The sequence below is a fragment of the Nycticebus coucang genome, chromosome 11 (assembly GCF_027406575.1).
Source record: "Nycticebus coucang isolate mNycCou1 chromosome 11, mNycCou1.pri, whole genome shotgun sequence".
In the NCBI taxonomy this organism is placed as follows: Eukaryota; Metazoa; Chordata; class Mammalia; order Primates; family Lorisidae; genus Nycticebus; species Nycticebus coucang.
In genome coordinates, this window is record NC_069790.1 from 63,966,083 (window position 1) to 63,989,928 (window position 23,846).

The 23,846-nt window shown below is 38.7% G+C and overlaps 1 protein-coding gene across 4 annotated transcripts in view; it reads left to right on the top strand.

Moving 5' to 3' along the window:
• ABCB1 (ATP binding cassette subfamily B member 1) overlaps positions 1 to 23,846 on the top strand; it is a 206,351-nt gene that overhangs the window by 173,468 nt on the left and 9,037 nt on the right. For all 4 annotated transcript variants that reach the window (XM_053609089.1, XM_053609086.1, XM_053609088.1 and 1 more), the window contains 6 exons: positions 151 to 234; positions 8,204 to 8,407; positions 16,196 to 16,296; positions 17,583 to 17,723; positions 20,104 to 20,260; positions 20,727 to 20,924. In XM_053609089.1, coding sequence (XP_053465064.1) covers positions 151 to 234; positions 8,204 to 8,407; positions 16,196 to 16,296; positions 17,583 to 17,723; positions 20,104 to 20,260; positions 20,727 to 20,924 — 885 coding nt within the window. The remainder of the gene's footprint in view (positions 1 to 150; positions 235 to 8,203; positions 8,408 to 16,195; positions 16,297 to 17,582; positions 17,724 to 20,103; positions 20,261 to 20,726; positions 20,925 to 23,846) is intronic.

Here is a 23,846-nt window from a genome sequence, read left to right on the forward strand (position 1 = left end):
CCTCTTTTGCCTTTTGAATGTCACATCCTGAGTGCTAAGTGCAGAGGATATTAGTGATAAACAAAACTGACCCTCTCACTGCCCCCCTGGAACTAAGACTTTTCTTATAAATAGGGTTTGAAGACAATTAAATCATGTTCTGTGCCATAGGATGTGAGCTGGTTTGATAACCCTAAAAACACCACTGGAGCATTGACTACCAGGCTTGCCAATGATGCTGCTCAAGTTAAAGGGGTAAGTGCCTTTCTTCTATCGGTGTTTGTCTTATTTGGCCACTTTGAATCTCAGCATGAAAGCAGTTTTCTCCTTACAGGGGTCTCCTTTCATCAGCATTAAGAAAACGTTGAAAAACATCGAACCTACAAATATATCACATGCTTTTTATAGCAGAAATGTTTATTTAAATATTATTAATACTATGTATATACTTTAGAACATAAAAGTGATTCTTGTTACTAACATGATGCATACAGAAGAATAGTTATTTAGAAAAGGATGTTGATGTAAGCACTTCAATTTGTACAAATAATCAACTCACTGAAATGGGCATAAATGTATTTATGATCTATGTACATCCAAATTAAAAAAAAAAGTAAATAAATAAAAATAGAAAAGGATGTATTTATCAGCATATCATGCCATGTTGACCTGTTTTAGAGCTCAATCAACAAAAAATTGTAATTGATACTCAAAAAAGGATGTATATAGTTGCCATAAGAAAGTTTAGCTGCACCACAGGCTGTACTCAGTGGCTCATGCCCTGTAATCCCAGAGTTTTGGGAGGCCAAGGTTTCAGTCTCTTGCATATATCACCATGAGGCCTTGTGTTTATGTAAATTTGCATATAAATTCCTGAGGCCAGGTGTTTAAGACCAGTCTGGGCAACATAGCAAAACCCTGTTTCTACAAAAAATAAAGAGAATTAGCCAGGTATGATGCCACATGCCTGTAGTCCTAGCTACTCAGGAAATGGAAGCAGGAAGGACTGCTTGAGCCCAAGAGGTCAAGGCTACAGTGAGCTGTGATGGTGCTATTGCACTTCCAGCCTGGGCAATAAAGCAAGCCCCTGTCTCTAAAAAAAAAAAATTAAAAAGAAAAAAAGAAAATTTAAAGGCACTACGATTCAGAAGGCAAGGAAGGAAATATTCTGAAAAATAGGTTGTAAGAAATGAAAAGCACATTAAAACATTAAAGCAAAGGTAGAAGGAATAATTTTATCAGACAATAAAACTTAAATTTTGCTACTATGTGAATGTCTTTAAATTACTATAACTAGGAGCTCTTGAACCAACAGGTCTTGATTTTGGCTGAAGTGAGAATTTATTCTATAGCTATGACTGTTCATAGCAAAAATCTGCAAGATGATGTAGAATTTGAAAAAATTTACAGAATCTCTGTTGTCTCTCCCCATCCACCTGGACTTTATCAGTCTTTGTATTTCAATCTTTCTTTAAGGAGTACTACACAAACAGTTTTTTTAATCTATTAATATGGAGCTTTTGTAAGAATAGATTATGATGAATGTGGAATTACATAGAGTTGCAAAGTTGCACGATAGATCTTAGGAATTATTGTTTTAATACAGAACTCTATGCTCAAAGCAAAATAATCAACAAAAGTCAAGGTATAGATCAAGTTGTGTAGAACCTAACAGCAAAATATGCATTGCTTAAAATAACTTCAACTTCTTAAAACAGACAATGGTCCTGACTTTATGGATTCTATGTGGCATGTCAACTTGTCATAAGTGCTATGGGAAAAAGTGGAAGCAGGATATGGGGGTAGGGGCTTGCTGGATTTCATGGAAGAAAGGTCTCAATCGTGGTGATATATGCAAGAGACCTGAAGAAAAGAAAGGTGCCATACCCCTAGGTGTCTGGAAAGGTTTCTTTCCAGAAGGGTCAGCAAGTGCAAAGGCCCTGAGGCTGGAGCATTCCTTAACTCAGTGGTTCTCAACCTTCCTAATTCCACGACCCTTTAATACAGTTCCTCATGTTGTGGTGACCCCCAACCATAAAATTATTTTTGTTGCAACATGAGGAACTGTATTAAAGGGTTGCAGCACTAGGAAGATTGAGAACAACTGCTTTAACTCTTCTTAAAATAGCAAGGAGGAAAGAGGGACAGGAGTTAAGTGAGTGAAAGGAAGAGTCATAATGGTTGAGGTCAGCATTATATCTGGAATTAGATGTGACGCCATTGTAGGATTTTGAACACAGGAGTGGCATGATCTGAAATTTTAAAAGGACCACCATGGCTGCTGTGTGAATAGGATGAAGTTGCCAAGAATAGAGGTAGGGAGTCTATTGCAATAATCCAAAAGGATGATAGTGTTCTAGACTAGTGTGGTCATATTAAAAGTAATAAAATGAAATGAATTCTGAATATATTTTAAAGGTACAGCCAACAGAATTTGTTAGTTGGATTGGATGAAGGACATAAAAGAAAGAAAATTTAAGGGTGACTTCAACAAAATTTTTGATGTGCACAAGTAAAAAAAAAAAAAAGAAAGCTTCCTTGCAACTGGGCATGGTGAGACTGGGGAGAGAAGACTTCAGACATCTCTGGCTGGTGGGATCTGCCCAGAAACATCCCTTTGGGGACACAGGGAGTCAGCAAGAGACTTCTGGACCCCATGAAGAGGACAAAATCCGTGGAGAACTGGCAAGTGGTTGTGTGTGTTCATTTGGTCTAATCCCGCTGTCAGCTGACTCATTAAAACTCTAGGCCAGAGGCATGGCAACTTAAAAAGCAAAAGGAAGTGAAAGGAAAATTAGAGCAAGGAAACAGATAAAAGAAAACACTCATGAGGAAGAAACACCAGAAAAATCCTGGCAACATGAAAAACCAGTCCAGAGCAACCCCTCCAAGCAACCGTGAGGCAGCTACTGCAGAGGATTCCACCTATAAAGAAATGTTAGAAATGACAGAAAGGGAATTTAGCATACAGATGATGAAAACAATGAAGAAATGATGGAAGCAATGAAGGAAACTGCTGATAAAGTGGAAAATAACCCAAAGGAAATCCAAAAACAGAATCAAATAAGAGATGAATGATATGAAGAATATAGAAAGGATATAGCAGAGCTGAAGGAACTGAAGCAGTCAATTAAGGAACTGAAAGATGCAATAGAAAGTATCAACAGCAAATTAGACCATGCAAAAGAAAGAATCTCAGAGGTAGAAGATAAAGCTCTTGATATAACTCAGATAATTAAAGAGACAGGAAAAAATAGAGAAAGCAGAACATTCACTGACAGAATTATGGGACTTTATGAAGCATTCAAACATATGAGTTATAGGTATCCCAGAAGAGGAAGAAGAATGCCGCAGAGGAATGGAAGCCATACTAAAATTTCATATTATAAATTAAAATTTCCCAAATATCACCAAAGATTCTGACACACTCCTTTCAGAGGGATATTGGACCCCAGGTCGCCTCAACTCTAACAGAGCTTCTCTAAGACACGTTGTGTTGAACCTGTCCAAAGTCAAGACAAAAGAAATGGTTCTTCAAGCTGCCAGGAGTAAGTGCCAGTTGACCTACAGGGGCAAATCCATCAGGGTGACTGCAGACTTCTCTAATGAAACTTTCTGAGCAAGAAGACAAGGGTCATCTACCTTTAATATACTTAAACAGAACAATTTCCAGCCCAGAATTCTCTATCCTGCTAAGCTAAGCTTTAAAATTGACAGAGAAATCAAATTATTTACTGATATGCAAACATTGAGGAAATTTGCCACAAGACCAGCTCTACAGGAAATACTTCAGTCTGTTCTATACACGGATCAACAGCAAAGTAAGAACTCAGAAATTAAAGGACAGAACCTAACTTCCACAATGATGCAAAAGATAAAACTAAGCAATGGACTCTCACAAAATAAGATGAGTGGAATGCTACCACACTTATCAATTATCTCAATAAATGTTAATGGTTTAAATTCCCCATTAAAGAGGCATGGATTGGCTGATTGGATTAAAGAACACAAGCCATCCATTTGCTGTCTGCAGGAAACACGCCTAACTTCAAAAGACAAATTAAAACTCCGAGTTAAGGTTTGGAAGACAATTTTTTACGCAAACGGAATTCAGAAGAAAAGAGGGGTTGCAATCTTATCTTCAGATACATGTGGATTTAAAGCAACTAAAATAAAAAAAGACAAAGATGGTCACTTTATATTGGTCAAGGGAAAAATACAACAAGAAGATGTTTCAATTCTAAATATCTATGCACCCAACTTAAATGCTTCCACATTCTTAAAACAGACCTTACTCAGTCTGAGCAATATGATATCCTATAAGACCATAATGACAGGGGACTTTAACACTCCTCTTACAGAGCTGGACAGATCCTTTAAACAGAAATGAAACAAAGATATAAGGGACTGAAATGAGACCCTAAAACAACTGTGCTTGATAGACGCATATAGAACTCTCCATCCCAAAGATAAAGAATATACATTCTTCTCATCGCCCCATGGAACATTCTCCAAAATTGATCATATCCTAGGACACAAAACAAACCTCAACAGAATCAAAAGAATTGAAATTTTACCTTGTATCTTCTCAGACCATAAGGCACTAAAGGTGGAACTCAACTGTAACAAAAATGTTCAACCCCAAACAAAGGTGTGGAAATTAAACAACCTTTTGTTGAATGACAGTTGGGTGCAGGAAGAAATAAAAGAGGAAATCATTAACTTCCTTGAGCATAACAACAATGAAGGCACAAGCTACCAAAACCTGTGGGATACTGCAAAAGCAGTTCTGAGAGGAAAATTTATTGCTTTAGATGCCTACATTAAAAAAAAACAGAAAGAGAGCACATCAACAAATTCACAAGCCATCTTATAGAATTGGAAAAAGAAGAACAATCTAAGCTTAAATCCAGTAGAAGAAAAGAAATATCCAAAAATTAAATCAGAAATCAATGAAATTGAAAACAAAAGAATCAATCAGAAAATCTGGAGGTCTCTGTAGCAAGTGGTAAGTTTGTGATGCCTCCGTTAGATAATCATGTGGAGATGTTAAGAAGGCAGGTGGATTTGCATGCCTAGAGTTTAGCAGAGAAATATGGCCTAGAAATAGATATTTGGACATGTTCTAGTGCATTGATGGTTTTTAAAGCCATGAGAGTGGATGAAATAGCCAAGGAAGCACGTGTTGGCAGAGAAGATGGCAAATGTTGGGCCCTGAGGTCAGAGTCGCAAGGATAAGCCAGCAAAGATTAAGAAGGAGTGGCCAGCAAGGGAGAAAGTGTCTTAAGGAGGGAGAAATCCAGGATATCAAATGCTGTGGATAAGCTTGTAAGATGCCTGAACATGTTGCAGGAAATGAGTGTGGAGGAGCGTATGGTTCTAACATGAACTGTTTCAGGAGAATGTTGGGAAGAAAAGCTCCATGGGATTAGGCTCAAGAGAAAGGGGAAGAGAGAAATATGACATAGTTGCCCAAATCAATAGCAGCCTTCCTCCTAAATGAGACAGAGAAATGGGGTGGTAGGTGGAGAAGGACATAAAGTATGAGTATCTATTTTATTTTTAGCTTCAATTGGTACAAGAATCAATCCTGAACTTAGGGTAAATCCATTGTGCTAGCTCTGTGGATGAGTCTTTTGTAGGGCATAGTGATCACTGCATTCCTAAGATCCTATATTGCCTAGCTAAACTTTAGCTGTGCCAATTCTAGTATACCTTCTATAGAGACCTTGTCGTGCGTGCTCATGTGTTTTGACAGACACATCCTGTTTGGTGTGGAAGACACAGTTCTAGAGGAAACATGAACCCCATTGCTCGCAGCAGAGCCCTGAGCAGATGCAGTCTGGGTGTTCTGCACTGCAGTTTCTCTTCCCTTCTCTTCAGTTCCCCTGGTGCTCTGACCTGCCCTAGACTCAGTGCTTGCTCCTGTTTGTGAAATTGGTGGTCAGTCCTTTCCCTCAACCGTGCTGCTTGTGAAGCCCTTTGCTATAGACACTAGTGTCTAATTGCCTGCTGGCGTCAACCTTCTGCTTTTCACTTGTCTCCTCAAAGGCCTTTTAAACTGGCATTTCATGGCCCCACCCACACACTTGGTGTGAGGCACTCTGAGGAGCAACTGTTTTCCAGAACTTAAAACAAGGCCTAAAAAGGAAACACCAGGGAAGAGGAAACAGATTGGCAAATACCAGCAAAGTAGGAAAGTCCTGTAAAGCTGTTATCGCAGATTAGTTGAGAAAGGACGGTTCTGTCTACTTTATTCCACCGGCTGACCTTTCATGGTGGGACATACATGTGTGTATGTATATAAATATTTACACATATTGCCCACATATACATCAGTGTATCTGTCTGCACTAAATCAAATGAAGCCAAGGGCTTCATCTTCCCACAGTTTAGGGTCCTAGCTATTTTAGTTTGCCTTTCCTGTACACTATAGAAGAGTTTTCCATCTTTGATTCATCTTGCTTATTTCTGTGGCCCTTGACTACCTTCCATAGCTGAATATTTATATGTCTGAAGGATTGGGGGATGTTCTAAGTGTTTCTTTCAGTCAGTAGCTGCTCTGGGAATGAGTTCTGAGTAGATCGTGAGCACAGGAGCAAACTCCTTCATCCCCGCTGCAGACTCTCTCCAGCTTGCATCCTTTGACCTTCAAACTGGAGAGGTGCAACACAGAAAACTGGCTTTGAAGGCCACTCTACTTTCTCTACACTTTCTGATGTATGCCAAATCTAGCAAAGCATCCTTTTAATATAAGCTCAATGATTGAATCAACTAAAAATAAATGTGTTCTATTATTTTTCCTGTCACTTTCAGCCCTGTTGCAATTCTCTGGTGTGGAATTTTATGTACATAAAGGCTACTGATTGATGGTTGTAACACCATTTCCCCACTAAGTCCTGGTCTAGTGTTTGTATCAAATAGATTTTAAATTATTTGGGAAGGATTGATGAAAGAAGTTATAAAGGAGTCTAAGACAGTGTTCAGAATTGAGAGAAGTTTTGGTTATTAATGAATGTACCAGCTCATTTGGGGAGTCAGATTTGTCCAAAGTCACAGCAATTGCAGCAATGACCATCCTAAACTACTCTCCATCATAATCTTTACCTGAGACAGACCCACTTGGGCCAAAGAAACTTTAGGGTTAGAAAAGAACATGCCATTTCCAGAGAAAGCTGGTCCAGAATTTGGAAGGGCTGTAGGGCATGGAATATAATGAGGGTAGAGAAGATATGATGGACTAAATATAGTGGTTGACAGAATTGACTTGTTGTTTGAGTTCTGGTTTTAGAGTTGGAAAGCACCTTCATGCCACTAAAAGTCATGCTTCAAGCTTCCTGTGGCATTCAAACTGAAGATTCTGGTGCCTGCTTAATATCCTAAATTAAATTCCATAACTTTCAACTCTGTAAATTTTTTCCAAATCAAACTGCAGATTTTCACATAATAAGCATCTCAATTAGACCCAGATATATTTGAATGTCCTTAATGACAGGTATTAGGCTTAAATTACAAGTAGTATGTACCTAATATTGAAAATTTCCACTATTCTCAGATTAATATAATTATCAGACTCCTTTTATCTTACTAATTTACAGAGCTTGTTTTAGTGATTCTGCTTCAATTGATGAAGATTTTCTTTGCAAGGCATGGTGGCTGGTAGTCCTAGCACTTTGGGAGGTTGAAGCAGGTGGATTTCTAGAGCTCAGGAGTGTGAGAGCAGCCTGAGCAAGAGCGAGACCCCATCTCTATGACAAATAGAAAAACTAGCCATGTCTTGTGGTGGGCACCTGTAGTCCCAGCTACTTAGACAGCTGAGGCAAGAGGATCACTTGAGCCAAAGAGTTTGAAGTTCCTGTGAGTTATAATCCCACAGCACTCAATCCAAGGGTGATAGAATCAGACTCTGTATCCAAAAAAAGAAAAGTTTTTTTCTTGCTATTAAAAAATCAGAAGAGATAGAAATATGTAATTGAATTCTGAATTGCTGATCTTCTACTTTCACCATTTATTCTCAAGTCATGGAAATCCTCATTGTAGAAACTCAATAAACTTCTTACAAGTGAACTTTTACTTTGTATTTCATAACCAATAAAATAATTAATAGATTTTCATGCAATTGAAATGTCACAACTCTGAAAATATATATATATGAAAATGTAAGCATGAATTTTAAAGATAATGTACAATTTGTAGAAAGATAATGGTTCTGTTTTTTTTGCAGGCTATAGGCTCCAGGCTTGCCATAATTACCCAGAATATAGCAAATCTTGGGACAGGAATTATCATATCCCTCATCTATGGCTGGCAATTAACACTTTTACTCTTAGCAATTGTACCCATCATTGCAATAGCAGGAGTTGTTGAAATGAAAATGTTGTCTGGACAAGCACTGAAAGATAAGAAAGAACTAGAAGGTGCTGGAAAGGTGAGTCAAACTAAAAGATACTGCTTACCTAAATAGAGTAAAATATGTATTCTAATCAGTGTTGTTTTATTAAACCCTACTACTCACTATGTGTATGCTCTGAGAATGTTATTGTAGCCATTCCTCAAAGCAATCTTTTTTGATGCTTATTCATCAGATTAGAAACTTAAGGAAAGTAGCAACACAAAGCCTTAGGCTCAAAGGCGGGATACCAATTTTAACAGGTTTTTCTAGTTTCTATTATCTTCACTTCCCTCCTCCCCTTCTTTCTCCTTCCTTCAGTTCCCTCTTTCTTTGTCCTTCTTTTCTTCCTTTCTCTCTCTAATTCTTTCAAGCAAGCTTAAATACATTTCCTTATCGAGGAAAATAGGCCCATTTAATTATATATGGTGGGAGAGATTCAATATGGAAAAATCCAAAGGTAATGTTTAAATTATTGCCATTTTTTTTATTGGACCTCCTCCCCTTATTCTGTTTCTCTTCATCCTTACCCTAATGCTTCTTTTTTTCCCCTGCATGCTTTGTATTCCCCCCTCCCCACCATCATTTGTGCTTATGTGACATTTACTGCGTTTCCTGGCAAACTCTCTACTCATAGCAAATCTATGAGGTCAGGGTCTATTGTCTCATTTTTCATGAGACTAAGGCATCCATTATGTCCCCAGCGCCTTAGAGCTGACAAATTTTGGAGCCAGGATTCAACCTCAGGTATGCTCCAAACTTGTGCCTCTGTATATTAAAAAGCAAAGAGGTCTTCTGATGATAGATAATAGTCTGATATCACATAATCTGAATCATTGAAGAAATGAGAGAGCAAAGTAGGGCTGACTCCCAAAACTGGACCTAAGATTTAGGATAGGGCTGCATCTATCGGGGTGCTCCAGTGTTCCTAAGAGTAGGGCAGGACCCAGGCAGATCAGAGTGGCTCTGGCTCTCATGAGGCCCCCGGGTCTAAGGTACTTTGTCTCTGGGCCAACCATCTCACCAATATGAATGGGAAAGAAAGTCCTGAACGTTGGTTAGCACTACCACTTTGTCCTCTGCCTCCCTGTGTCTCTTCAGACTCTTCACCCTGTTTTCTTGAAGTTCCTTCAGGAAAGTCCTTTGGACCAGCTTTAGCGCCTCTCAGCCAGTGTCTATGGGGACAGACCTCATGTGAGGCCTTCCAGCAAGCCCTTGGGGCAGAGTTCTGGAGGTAGAGCAGGATGGTGCTCACCTACAGGCTGTGAGTGTGATCTGGCCCAGGTCACATCAGGCCTGCCAGCAATATCTCCTGCACCAATGACTTTGTTCAGTAGTGTATGTACTCTTGGAAGATTTCTGCCTCCTACCCCCATGGTACTGACTCTTCATCTAAGGTGAAGATGGAAAAATCTAGGACATAACATAAAAACAGAAAAAGCATTATATTTCATAGTGCCATTATTTAATGAGATATTTACAATGTCATAGAAAAGAGTCTTTAGACTGGTTTTATGAGGAAGATGATTGATGCTAAAATAATGCATTGCAAACCACAGGTTGACACCTTTGAAGTGACACATCAGATTTGAAACTTTTGGAGTCCTGTCAGAGGGACTTGGGGGAGGAGTATGGGTGAAAAAGGTTATATGTGGATTTGGCAGATTTTGTGAGTGAAGATCAGGGATGTGATGAATGTTCTTATTCAGGGGTGGCTCATGAGAGGGACAATGGTTGTTAAGGAAAATGGTTTCATACCAACTAGTCTACACAATATTGAGAGGCCACCCTCATCTGATCATAATTCTTAGGGAAACATTTATTAAATATGTATTACATAACAGGTATCATACTAAGAGCTCTACATACATTATCTCATTTAATGCTTTCAAAAACCCTATTGAATTGTCCTTGTTGGATAGATAATAAAACTCAAGTTTCAGAGAGATCAAGTAACTTGCCCAAAGTCACACAATTTCCTAATTGATTTCCTTGCTTCTGCTCTTTCCATTTCTATCCACTTATATTCTTCTTATGGAAGCCTCTCTGATCTCTTACAAATGCAAATGTGATCATGCTATCCCCTACTTAAAACCTTCCCATGGCTTTTGATCATATTTAGAATAAAATCCAGCCATTTACCTTGGCTTATCAAGGCTTATCTGCGTGATCTTAGCTAGCCCTATGACCTCTATGAGTTTGTCTTCCACCATACTCTTGCCTGCCCACTCTTTTCTGGCCTCATGGGCCTTCTTACAATTCCTGGAATACTCCAAGCTTGTTCCCTCTGATCTTCTTATGGCTAGCTCCTTTATATTATTTGGATCTCAGAATTATTCTCTCTTCAGAAAGGCCATTCCTGATACCCAAATTAATTCATGACACTTCTCAGCCCTTTGTTTCCTTCCTATTTCTTTGTTTGTTGATTAATGGTATATCTTCCAAATTAAAAAAATAAGCTCTCTAGGGGCCAGGACGACATCAGTTGGTTTGCTCTTAAAGGGATAGAGCAAGCCTGGACTTCCAGAGTAGGTCTGTAAGATGTCAATCAGAGCCTGCGTATGACCTCTACCCTGCCATGAACTGTTCTACATAGTCTCTTGTCACATCATTATGGACTAATAAGCATTTCTATAAAATAATTGACCCTTAAATAACATGGGTTTGCATTACCTAGGTCCACTTATATTCAGATTTTTTTCAGTAAACATAATGGAAAAAATTTTGGAGACTTTTGTGAACAGACAAATCATGTAGCCTAGAAATATAAAATAAGAAAAAGGTATATTATAAAGGCATAAAATACATGTAGGTACTTGTATGTTTTATTGTTTACTTCCATAAAATATATACATATCCATTATAAAAGTTAAAATTTATCAAATCTTAAGGATGCCGACCCTTACAGAGCATACATGGCTCCGTTCACACTCAAGAGAAAGATGCAGTATTCGCTCATAACTGCATAAAATTAACTATAGTACAGACTGTATTAAGATGATTTTGTAGCTCCCTCCTGTTGCTATTGAGGTAAGTTCAAGTGTTGTAAGTATCCCCATAAGATGCCATGTGATGCTAGTCATCTCAGCATGAGTAGCTTGTCTCTCCAGTAAATTACATGTGGCAGTAAAGAGTGGTCTCTCACAGTTCTTGCATATTTTTCATTGTGTGGTACTATAAACTTTAAATAGCACCAGGGGCCCCATACAAATGACTCATGCTATTAGCAATGCTAGAAGTGCTCCAAAGAAGCAGGGAAAAGTCAGGACATTAATATAAAAATTTGATGTTGAATCACTTGATACATATCATAGATTGAGGTTTGCAGCTGCTATTAGCCACCATTTCAAGATAAATGAATTCATTGCAAAGGGTGGTGTGAAAAAAGGGGTGGGGGTTGTAAGCCCTTGCTGCAGTTACACAAGCAAGTGAAAATACCTTACCCTTTTTGTGAGATACCTTGTTATTCACGTTGAAAATGCAGCTTTTACATGGGCACAGGATTGCTGTAAGAAAGGCCTATGGGGGTGGGGGACTTGGTAAGTTCCCACCCATGGGGTACAATATAAGGGTGTATGGCACACCATATAGTTGGACTCAACTACAATTCAGACTTTGGACTTCACCTTACACATGCAAATACTCTCAGAAAGAAAGAAAAGAAAGGCATACCTAGAGACTCTAATATGATTCAATGAAAAGTGAAATCATTATATGACAACTTAAAGCAAAAGCAAGGAGAAAGATCTAAAGCTGGAGAATTTAATGCCAGCAAAGGATGGTTTGATTTTAGAAAGAGATTTGGCTTTTAAAATGCCAAATAATCGAAGAAGCATCTTCTGCCAATCCAGAAGCATCAGAAGAGTTCCCAGATGCCATTAAGAAAATTACTGAAGACAAAAGATATTTGAAAAGTATTTTAATGCAGATGAAGGTACTATATTCTGAAACAAAATGCAACAAAAGGCCAGGATTTAAGGCAGGAAAGGGTAGATTGTCTCTACTGTTTTGTGCAAATGCAGTCTGATTTATGATTAAGACTGCCCTTACTTATAAAGCTGATAACCCCCAACCTTGAGGGAAGGTAAACACTTATCTTGTGGTTGTATGAGAAGGAGGCCTGGACAATGAGAAATCTTTTTTCTGGATTCATTCCCTGAAGTCAGGAAGTATCTTACAAGTAAGGAACTGCCTTTTAAAGTCCTTTTGATATTGGACACTGCTCCTGACCGCCCAGAACTCCATGAGGTGAACACCAAAGGTGTCAATGTGGTCAACTTGCCTACGATGTCTCTACATCAGCCTCTAGATCAGGTGTTTATAAGGATCTTTGAGACTCATTACAAATGGTACTCTGTGGAAAGGATGGTTAATGCTATGGAAGAGAACTCCAAAAGAGAGAACATTGTAAATGTCTGGAAGGATGGTACCATTGAAGATGCCATCGTTGTTACACAAAAGGCTGTAAAAGCCATCAAGCCTGAAACAATAAATTCCTGCTGGAGAAAATCCAGAATGGGAAGTTTGGAGAAAACTCCAGAATGGAAATCATTCACTGTGAATGACTTCCCAGGATTTACAGCAAAGAGGATCAAGGAAACTATGAAAGAGATTGTGGATGTGGCACAAAAACAAAAACAAACAAAAAAAAAAAAGAAAAGAGAAAAAAGCAGAGAGTGAAAGATTTCAAGATACCGATCTTGGAGAAATTCAAGAGTTAATACATACCACGTGAAAGGAATTAACAGAAGACAACTCGATGGAGCTGAGTGCTTCCAAACTGGTGCCAGATGTTGAGGAAGAAGATGTAGGAAAAGCAGTGCCAGAAAACATGTTGGCCTTAGACAACGAGACTGCTTTTCACTACTTTTATGACATAGACCCTTCTATGACATGAGCACCGAAACTTAAAGCAAAGGGTGGAAAGAGGATTGGTACTGTATGGAAACATTTTTAGAGATGAGAAAAAGCAAAACAGAAATTACTATGTACTTTCATAAAGTTATGCTGAGCAGGCCTGCCTCTCCTCCCTCCCCTGGCCCCTCCTTCATCTCCTTGCCTTCTGCCACTCCTGAGATGGCCAGGAGGCCATCAAGGGCATCTGCGGCTCCTCCTCCTGGACCTCCTCAACATGCAGAGTATGAGGATGAAGACCTTTATGATGATCCACTTCCACTGAATGAATTATAAATATATTTTCCCCTCCTTAGGATTTCCTTAATAACATTTTCTTTTCTCTAATTTTGTTATAAAAATCCAGTGTATATGACATAATAACATATAATATATGTGTTATTTGCTGTTACTGGCCAGGCTTACAGTTGACAGGCTACCTAAGTAGTTAAGTTTTGGGGGAGTCAAAAGTTACATTTTTGACTGAACCCTTGATTTTCAGTGCCCCTGACCTCTGTGGTAATCTAGGGTCAACTGTAGACACTTTTTCCTTTTTAGAACTGAAATCCTTAATTAAACTTCAGTTTATTGGAGGGTAGGAAGAGAAATGTGATGTGTGTTTTTCTTTCTGGAATCATACATATGTTTTTCTTTCTTCAAAATTATTTAATATAGGATGGTTTCTGGGGAAAACTCAACATTATTTACTCCTTGAATTAAAGGTTCTCTCCTCTCGTGGTGATTACTGAGTCTCTATTTAAAATCTTGCAATAAATGATGCTGTGAGGATGTGGGGTGCTAATTAACCCTTTTCCTAATTGCTTCATTGTGCATTAAGATGAAGATAGTCATGATGTGATTCTGTTGTTTCACTCCCCATGCAAGGCCTTTGACTCAAACTGTCCATCTTATTGGGCTGTATACACACTAAAAAGCAATCACATTTACAAGATAATCACAAGACACTCCTGCTTTAGAAAATGAGGTACAGAAAATATTTCTTTAGACCATTAAATTTACTAAAATTTACAGTAAAATCTGTCTTTAAGCAGACATTGCTATAGTTTATTGAATTGTCACTCATCTAGAAAACCTCTTTAGAAAAACTAAAAATTTTTCTAATGTGTCTGAAAAATAATTGTCTTTAGGGATTTAACTGAAAATGAGTTTTTTCTTCTAACTTCTTATTTTCCTTACTTTTAGTATTTCTAAAATAAGTATGTATGCTTTTATAACATATAGAAGAAATTTATTAAAAAACGTTCACATAAATGAAATCTGGACATTTTCCTGTCTTCATAGGCAGCCTGTGTTTAATGTAGTTCAGAATCTTCTTGGCCTGCCTAGGTCAGAAAATAATATTTTTAATTTTATTTTTTAACTAAGTTTCTGCTCTTAAGAATTTTATTAGATTTTTTTATTTCTAATAGCTTTTTGTGTTAATCAGTCTTCAAAACTGACTTCAAGTCTTATGAAATATTTGTGTTACCCTTGAAGTTCGGTAATTGTGTAGAATTCAGTGATGAATAAATGGAAATTTATGTTCATGGATTTTTAAGTTACAAGAAACTAAATAAACTATATCTTTGTTAGAATCTCTTCTGACCAGTACAAAGGCTGGAGAGAAGAAGAATATCTTTAAAAATAAGAATAATTCCTCTTGTTAACTTACAATGCTAGAAATTACTTCCCTCGGAATCCTGAAGTTAAAAGGGACATTAGAGACCCTCTAGCACAGCGGTTCTCAACCTCTGGGTGGCAACGCGCAGGAACTGTATTAAAGGGCCGCAGCATTAGGAAGGTTGAGAACCACTGCTCCAGTCCATCCTCCTCATTTTACAGATGAGATGAGACAGCGTGGGGGCTCAATGTCCCATAGCTAATATGGGCTGAAATCTCACTTTGTATTCTCCATATCCCTTCACCCAAACTCCAAAAGGCGGGGAAGGATGTATGTGTCCTAATCAAATAGTCTTGTTGGAAGTAACATCGAATTAGAACATAACCGAATGTTAGAAATGTTCTGGAAAACAAATTTATAGTATGTGCTATGTTTAAGAAAGAGTTAATTTCCTTTTATCTAGTAATTTTGCTTTTAAGAACTTTTACTGAGAAAATAATTTAATACGAACAACAGGTACAAGGATGTTTATCACAGAATTTTTAATAAAAAAAGAATTAAAAACTTTATTCAACAATAATGGAATGCCTAATTAGGATATCAAGTGACCATTAAAAAATCCCATCATGGGCGGCGCCTGTGGCTCAAAGGAGTAGGGCGCCGGCCCCATATACCAGAGGTAGCGGGTTCAAACCCAGCCCTGGCTTAAAACTGCAAAAAAGAAAAAAAAAATCCCATCATTAATACGTATTTAATGATCTTAGAAAATGCTTTTGATATTTGTTAGGGTAAAAAATAATGAAATCTAGCCAAATCTAGAGTTTGCTCTCAACTTTGTTAACTATGTATATGCTTAGGAAAGAAAACAATATGTAAGCTAATGTGCAAAGTATACCAATATATAACTTTTTATTTCATCTTTCGATATTTTCCAAATATTCTTCATTTGTCAAAATGGCATGTGTGAAGAGAAAAATATAAACATCACATCCTAAAAGTGTGTAAAATAACTGTAAACTTAAAATGTAAGCTTTGCAGAAGAAATACTGTGTTCTCAGGTTAATTTTGTAAATAAAGCATGTAAAACTTTGTGGCTTTAAGCCTTAGCTTCTTGTTCTATAAAGAGAAGATTGAAGTTAATCTTCCTTTCAGATCCAAAACTCAATTTGATAAATTATTTAGTATTCTTTTCCATAAAGATGTTTGTAGGTAATAATAAGTAAATAATACTCAGAGTCATAAAATTAATTTTATCTGTCTATTTTATAGAATTCAAATTAATTGCCACTGTTAACCTTGTGCCCCTGTTACAGATCGCTACTGAAGCAATAGAGAACTTCCGAACTGTTGTTTCTTTAACTCGGGAGCAGAAGTTTGAACATATGTATGCCCAGAGTTTGCAGTTGCCATACAGGTAATAAACACTAAGCAGTGGAAGGGAACGTGAGGAGTTTTTCAATCATCATATTTGTTTTTAGAAGGATTACATGGGGGAGTAAGTGGAGAAAGTATTAGAAGGGACCCAATTGGGAAGCACTTATTGACCCAGGAGAGAAATGACAAGACCCTGAACTGAGGCAGAACCTATAAGAAGGGGTGACTGATTGAAAGGGCGAGGGAGAAGATGCTGAGAATGACTGTCCAATGGCCAGTTAGGATAATGACCCTATTATTTGTTCTCATTGGGTCTGAGTTCTTTATGGAACATGAATTTGAGGTTATCTGCAGAATGCTGAGGGATAGTGCTTCCTGGTTGTACCTTCTTTCCTCTTTTTACCCTTTCTCCAGGGGAGACCTCCTGTTCTTTAACACAGTCACCCAGTGAGGGCTCTTTTCCTAACTGATGTGAACAAACCTGGGCAAACCCAACCTCCCTGAGTCTCAGTTTCTTCTATAGTAAAGGAGAGAGATGGACCTCATTGATGTGTTTTCAAATTTCTTTTTAAACAACAGCAGAGTCTTTATTCCTTTAAAAAAATTTTTGATTTGAAATCCTGCTATAAGACAAAAGTAAAAGCTTATTTGATCTGGTTGGCATAGGAGTAGGAAGCCCGGGGATGGTGCCCATGTGCCCACCTGCTGCCACCCACACCTCCACATCACTGAGGTCCATGTTGCTTAGAAAATCCTGGACTGTTAACCGTTTTGTAAATCCTGCTCTAATCCCAAGAAAGTGAAATTCATCCTTTCTTCCCATAATAAGTTATTCATAAGGTACCTCCATGGCATAAATAATGATCCAAACTCAACTCCTGGCTCCCTAAAAGCCAGAACATACCTGATGCCTCTGTGTCACCCAGCATGGTCCCGCAGCCTGTGGGTGGTGGGTAGCTGTGTGAGGAATGAACGTTTACCAGAGAAGACTTAGTGTTGCACATGTAAAAGTGGGGGAAAGGAAGGGAGCTTTCACTTAGTAATGCCTGACCAGCTCTTTACATTCATTTGCTTATTTAATCTTTATAGCAATACTTTAAGGTATAGTTTATCCTCCATTAAAGAAGATACTGAGTCTCAGAGATTAGGCAGTTTCCCAAATTTGCACAATGGTAAGTGGTAAAATGAGGATCAAACTTAGTTCTGTGGAAATTAAGCCCGTTTTTGTCTGTCACATCTTGGGCCCCCACTGCTGACCTATCAAAAGTTACATGTTAAGAACTAAGAAATGAAAGTTGAGTAAGTTTTCAAATATCTTCTTTTCAGAAACTCTTTGAAGAAAGCACACATCTTCGGAATCACATTTGCCTTCACCCAGGCAATGATGTATTTTTCCTACGCTGGCTGTTTCCGATTTGGCGCCTACTTGGTGGCACGTAGTTTAATGACCTTTGAGAATGTTCTGTTGTAAGTGTTGGCTCTTTATTTACTAAACTCTAAAAATAAAACTGGGATGAACATGATTCATGTCTGGATGGAAAACTCTACATGAAGTGAAGCCTCGTGAAGAGATTTTGGTGATTTAGAAAAAGGCTTTTTTGCCTCTGAGTCTCCATGTGTCACTGTTTTCACTTCGGAGTCTCCCACAGTGTCTCACTTTATTTGTAGGGCCAGTAACTTCTCCTCTCTCTAGTGCTGACTCACATGTGTCTGACCTTTCCAAATTTGTGGCTGGGGGGGGGTGATTCAATTCAGAGGTTTCCAGCAGGCCTCGGCATTCAGGAAGAAGCTTAACGCTGAGCAAGAAGTCTGACCAGCTCCTTTTAAAGGACTTTCTAACAGAGCAGGTGAAGTACTAAGTTCTACAAGCTCTGGGAGAGCCCAAGATAAATTTGTTTTTTTCTTGATGAGTGCTGGAGAAATTCACGTGACAAAGGCAAAACTAAATTGGGATTTTTTTTTCCTGCTCCCTTGCTATGGAGGTAGATAATTATCCCTCATTCAGGGGTAGACAAGTCTGAACTTAATTATGACAGAGAAGTGTTCAAATATACAGTTTAGTAACCAAAAATATGTGACATCTTTCTGAGCTCCCAGATTTGGTAATAGGTAAGATTCTGCCCTCTGATGGTGTAACATAATCGGTTTTACATTTAAAGCAGAATCACACAAGCCTGGGGATGCAACGTGTGAGTACGATATTTCTGCCCTTTTTAGACATTGACTTGTTCGTGAATTATAGTTTGCTCAGGGTGACCACAACAGAAAATTTAAATTTCTACTTAATCTGTACATCTGACAAATGATGTGCAGGTGCTATTTGTAATTATAACCCAAACATCATAACCAGACATCATCAGCATAGGAGCTTTGATTAGACAATTATTTGCTTTACTCCAAGGAATTGAATTGGTGAAAGTTGCTAGCACTGGGGCTCTTAGGTTTGCAAAGTCAGTCTTCCAAAAAAGGAAGGGGTAGACCTTTCTGAACAGCAAGTCATTCAAAAAAAGGTCTCACAGGTTTAAATGATAACAAGGCCAAGAGTAACTGTCTGGGTGATTTATTTAGCACTAGTTAAAGCAACTAGTGACACCGTGTACTGGGTTGACATAGTGTGCTATTTTAACACACGTGTAGAGTTCAGGGAAGAGAAAGTGATAGATTCCCAGCATTCTGGGAGGGTTCCCAGGTTTTGTCCCAGCTTACTGTTTACAGAAGCACACTGATCAGTGTCCAGCAGAAGAGATTGAAAGGGGTTATTAGGAGGGACTTTACCTAACAATTGCAATCAGTGTAACCTGGCTTATTGTACTCTCAATGAATCCCCAACAATAAAAAAAAAGAAAGGGGTTATTAAAGAAGCAATATTCCAATAATTAAAGGGTCATAGTATATAGAAGGAAGTAGATTTTCCTTCAGTTTAAAAAGAACTTTCTAACAGTACACTTAATCAAACCTGCTATTTTCTAAAACAGGATGGAATCCAACTTAGGGGACATGTCTAGGCTCATTGAGAGCTGGACTTGCTGTAAGGTTCTTTCCAACCTGAAGTTGCTTGATTCCCATATCACACATAAGAACACTGATGCATCCTAGGAGCAGAATGATATCTGGACCTGTAAGAAACTCTTTGTTGCGCGGTTCATAGTATCTGATGTAATTCTATCATCACTAACTATAACAGTAATGCTGTGTAACAACCAGCCACAAAGCCTCAGGGACACACAATGATAAACATTTATTTTTACCCACAAGGCTGTGGGTTGGCTTTCTACTGATCTGGGTGGGGCACCGTGCATCAGCTGGACTACATCACATGTTTGTGGTGAGCTACAGGGTAGTTGGCTGGGACCTACACAGCTCTCCTCCGAGTGTGCCTCATCTCTAGCAGCCTTGCCTGCGTTTCTGGTAGTGGCAGAGTTCTGAGAGTGAGCAAGTGAACGTGCACACACAAAGCATGTGAGGTCCCCCAGTCATGGGGTTGGAACTGGCAACAGCGACTTCCACCACCTCCTGCTGGCCGGTGCAAGTCACAAGCCCATCCCAGATTCAAAGGATAGGAAAACTAAGTCTACTTCTTGAATACAAGTGCCACAAGGGTCTCATTATGAGAAGGTTAGGATACAGAGAGAGGTGAAAAACTGGGCCATTTTGCATACAATCATGCTGACATGAACCCACCAGTTTGCAGTCTATCATATAGACTCAAACTTATAAGGAGAAGTGTTTCTTTTCTTTTTTGACCTTTTTTAATTATGCAAGTCAATACTCTCTGGTTGTAAAAGTGCCAGCTTTCTAGCATGGCAGCTACAGCTCTGTACCCATGTTTTTAATTTGTGTTTTCCAGGGTATTTTCAGCTATTGTCTTTGGTGCCATGGCAGTCGGGCAGGTCAGTTCATTTGCTCCTGACTATGCCAAAGCCAAAGTGTCAGCATCCCACATTATCATGATCATTGAAAAAGTCCCCGAGATCGACAGCTATAGCACAGAAGGCCTGAAGCCGGTGAGTTAGATGTTTTAACTTATATGATCTACTTTTGACTCCTGAATGAAAGTATTTTAACAGGAAACTTAAAAATGAATGCTTTTTAATATGCTAATAATAAAATAAGATTTTCTAGATCACAGATTCCCTTTAGTAAATGCTAATAATATATATTAACATTCAGTACTTTTGCATAGCAAAGAGGGAGATAGGAATGCTGCCCATATTATAAGCACATCTTATTAATCAGATTTTATCATATTTAGGTTACTCTTTCTTTGGCAACAGATTTATTACATCCATATTATAATTGTATTATCTTGACTCTTCTAGATCTTATTTATTAAATTCCAGCAGTTTGAAGTGAAGCTTAATTATAATACAAGCTCCGTACCTTCTGACACCTGGTAGTACAGAGGGTTAGCTATACAACGTGTCTTCGGTATTGCTGCAATCAAATTTAGTGTTATCATTCTCATCGTAGGACAAGATGGAAGGAAATGTGACATTTAACAAAGTCGTATTCAACTATCCTACTCGGCCAGACATCCCAGTGCTTCAGGGGCTGAGCCTCGAGGTGAAGAAGGGCCAGACGCTGGCCCTGGTGGGCAGCAGTGGCTGTGGAAAGAGCACAGTGGTCCAGCTCCTGGAGCGTTTCTACGACCCCTTGGCTGGGACAGTGGTGAGCACACTTTCATGTTCAGCTCAGTTCAGGTTTTTCATCCATGAAATTCCTTGATGTGTTTAATTCTCAAATATAAGACATGGTTTTTCAAACCTTTTTTTTTTTTTTTCTTTTTTTGAGACAGAGTTTCTCTCCGTTGCCCTGGATAGATGCTGTGGCATCATTGTAGCTCACAGCAACCTCAAACTCTTGGGCTTGAGCAATCCCCTTACCTCAGCCTCCTGAGTAGCTTGGACTATAGGCACCCACCACAACACCCAGCTAGTTTTTATTTTTTATTTTTTTCTGTTTTTAGTAGAGATAGGATGTCTCACTCTTTCTCAGGTTGGTTTTGAACTCCTGACCTCAAGCAATCCACCCACTTCAGCCTCCCAGAATGCTGAGATTATAGGCATGAACCACTGCACCAGTTTTCCAAACCTTTTAACAGCCCCACATAGTGCAAGTCTGATGGCCTAGACAGATGTAAGCTGTGTCATCTACCCCAGCCAACTTCGTCGTCAGCCCCCTGCCCTCCTTTGCGAGCAGCCCTCTTACCACCCATCTCCCTGGCTGTGCTTGGGTTTCAGCTGACATGAGAAGAGCCAGCAAAAATAGAAGTAGCCAGAAAGATAGAAGAGGGGTGCCATTAGAGACAAGTGAGATGGAAGCCAAGGATGAGGAGTATTTCAGAAGGTGGTCTGCAGTGACAGGTGCTATGGGAAGGTAGGATAAGGTGAAGACTGAGAAGACATAATAGAATCTGGCAATTAATGGGCTGTGTCTGACATTTCTTAGTGAAGTGGCGATGGGAGAAAATAGTTTAGCATGGCTGAAATATATTTAGGAGGGGAATCAAGAAGATCGAAGATGAAAGAAATACAAATAAGAACAGTAGCTTGAGTAGGGAGTCAGAATGTAGTGAACTTGTTTAGGAGGAGGAATCATAAGCATCTTTATGCCTGAGGATGAGATAAACTATTGATGGAGAGAGAGTACTGGAACATCATCTAAGGGGGAAAAAAGGAAGATCCACTAATTTGAGAAGGAGGTAAAGAATATAGAGGAATGCCTTTGTCTTCTGAACTATAGGTAGTCCCCAGGTTACAAACATCTGACTGAAGTACAATTTGCACTTACAAACGGGGGCTATTAGAGTAAGTCCCCGAGTTACATACAGCTGACCAACTCACACTTATGAATGAATGCTATTACAGGTAATAGGTAAATGGGCCTGTTTCAACTTGCATGCAAATTTAATTTAAGAAAAAAATCTACAGAACATATGTTGCTCATAACCCAGGGACTTCCTGTAAAATGTCTCAGAGGATGTCTTAGGTGCTGGGAATGAGATAGGAGTCTTGAAAGGAGAGTGGATTTAAATGACTATAATGGGGGATAGGAAACGAATCAAACTAGGAAGGGATAAAATTTAGAGCAAGAAATTTTCTTTCTATAGGCCTTTAGTTTTTAGGCATACTCAGAGGTGATGTTTAAAATACTTAATAACTGAAACAGCACGAGCAGTGACCAGAGTGGATACTTGCCAGTACAGTCAGACTGAGGCCTCCAGCTGCACGTGGACCTGAGTTGCATTGATGACTGAAAAGAAAAGGAAATATCCAACCTGTAGTCCAGGGCTCTTTTGACTTCCCCACAGCAATCACTCTGACTCATAAATACTTTGTATTGTATTCAAAGAGAGTTATGCCTTTAGTCCATTATTTACCAGTTACATAAGCTTTCTTCCCTACTTTTACTCCTTTATATTATATTTTCTGTGAACTCTGACTTTATGCTTCAACTTTGTGGTTAAAGTTTGATTGCAGGACTGCAAATGAAGACCTCACTGACAATCAAAGCCCTTAGAAGAGGCAGTTAGCTGTCAGACACTGACATTTATTAAACAGCGTGTGAAATGTGCTATAAAATGAGTCGTGGGGCTGGGTATCTGCCCTCAAATACTGTGGAGATGAGACATATACTTTCAGGAGTCAGATTAAAGATGGGGCTAGGCCTAGAGCTGGTTTTTAAAGGACAGTAGTATCTGCATAGAGGTGAGCAATAGAAAGGGCCTTCCGTGTAGGAGAGAAGGCAAACTGTGGTCTGTAAATAGTTTGTTCCCAATGTAGCAAATAGGCCATTTTAGCTGAAATAGGGAATGTAGTGAGAGTAGTGGTTCTTTAATTTTTCTGATAATAACTCATATGGAAAAGATAAAATAACCTTACAGCCCCCTAATGTGCTCATAGTCACTTTGCGATGGAAAAAAAAAAACTTTATGATGACAAAATGTTAGGATTGTAAACAATGGTAATCAGTAATTAAAGATATGTTCCAAGTATGGAAATACAAGCAGAGCATAATTAAAAGCATGGACAATGTCAGGTATAGTAAAGAGTAGGAAACAGAAAGTGCTCTAGGTATTTCAAATGATAAGAGGTAAGTATTTTATAGAATCTTTGGAAGGGCTAGAAAAGTGAAGGTAAAAGGAAGCTGCTTTTGTTCCCAGCTTGATCCTCCTGTGACCAGGAACCTGCAGAAAATTAAGCCAACGTCACAATTGTTTCAAAACTAAAGACACAGACCAGAGTCTGGCTATTGCAAAAAGTCCTGTCTGCCAAACACATGTTAGCTTACTATGGCTGCTAAAGGAGAATTGGTGTCTGCCTTAAACAGTGCATCTCTCTGCTAGACCCTAAGTTATTTCCAGAACCAGGGGAGCCTGGGAAATGGTTTTTAGCCTTCTAGTCCCTTGAAATATGAAAGGGCAGACACAGAATAATATGAAAGTGAATTCTGAGTGCACAGGACAGTAACCATCTCAAGACAACACTGATGATGCTCTAAAAACAGTGTCCTTATTTGCTGAAGCAATATCTGTTATCTGCTCCTGTGCATGTGCCGTAGGGCTTTGAAATAAATGCTGTCTGGTGGTGC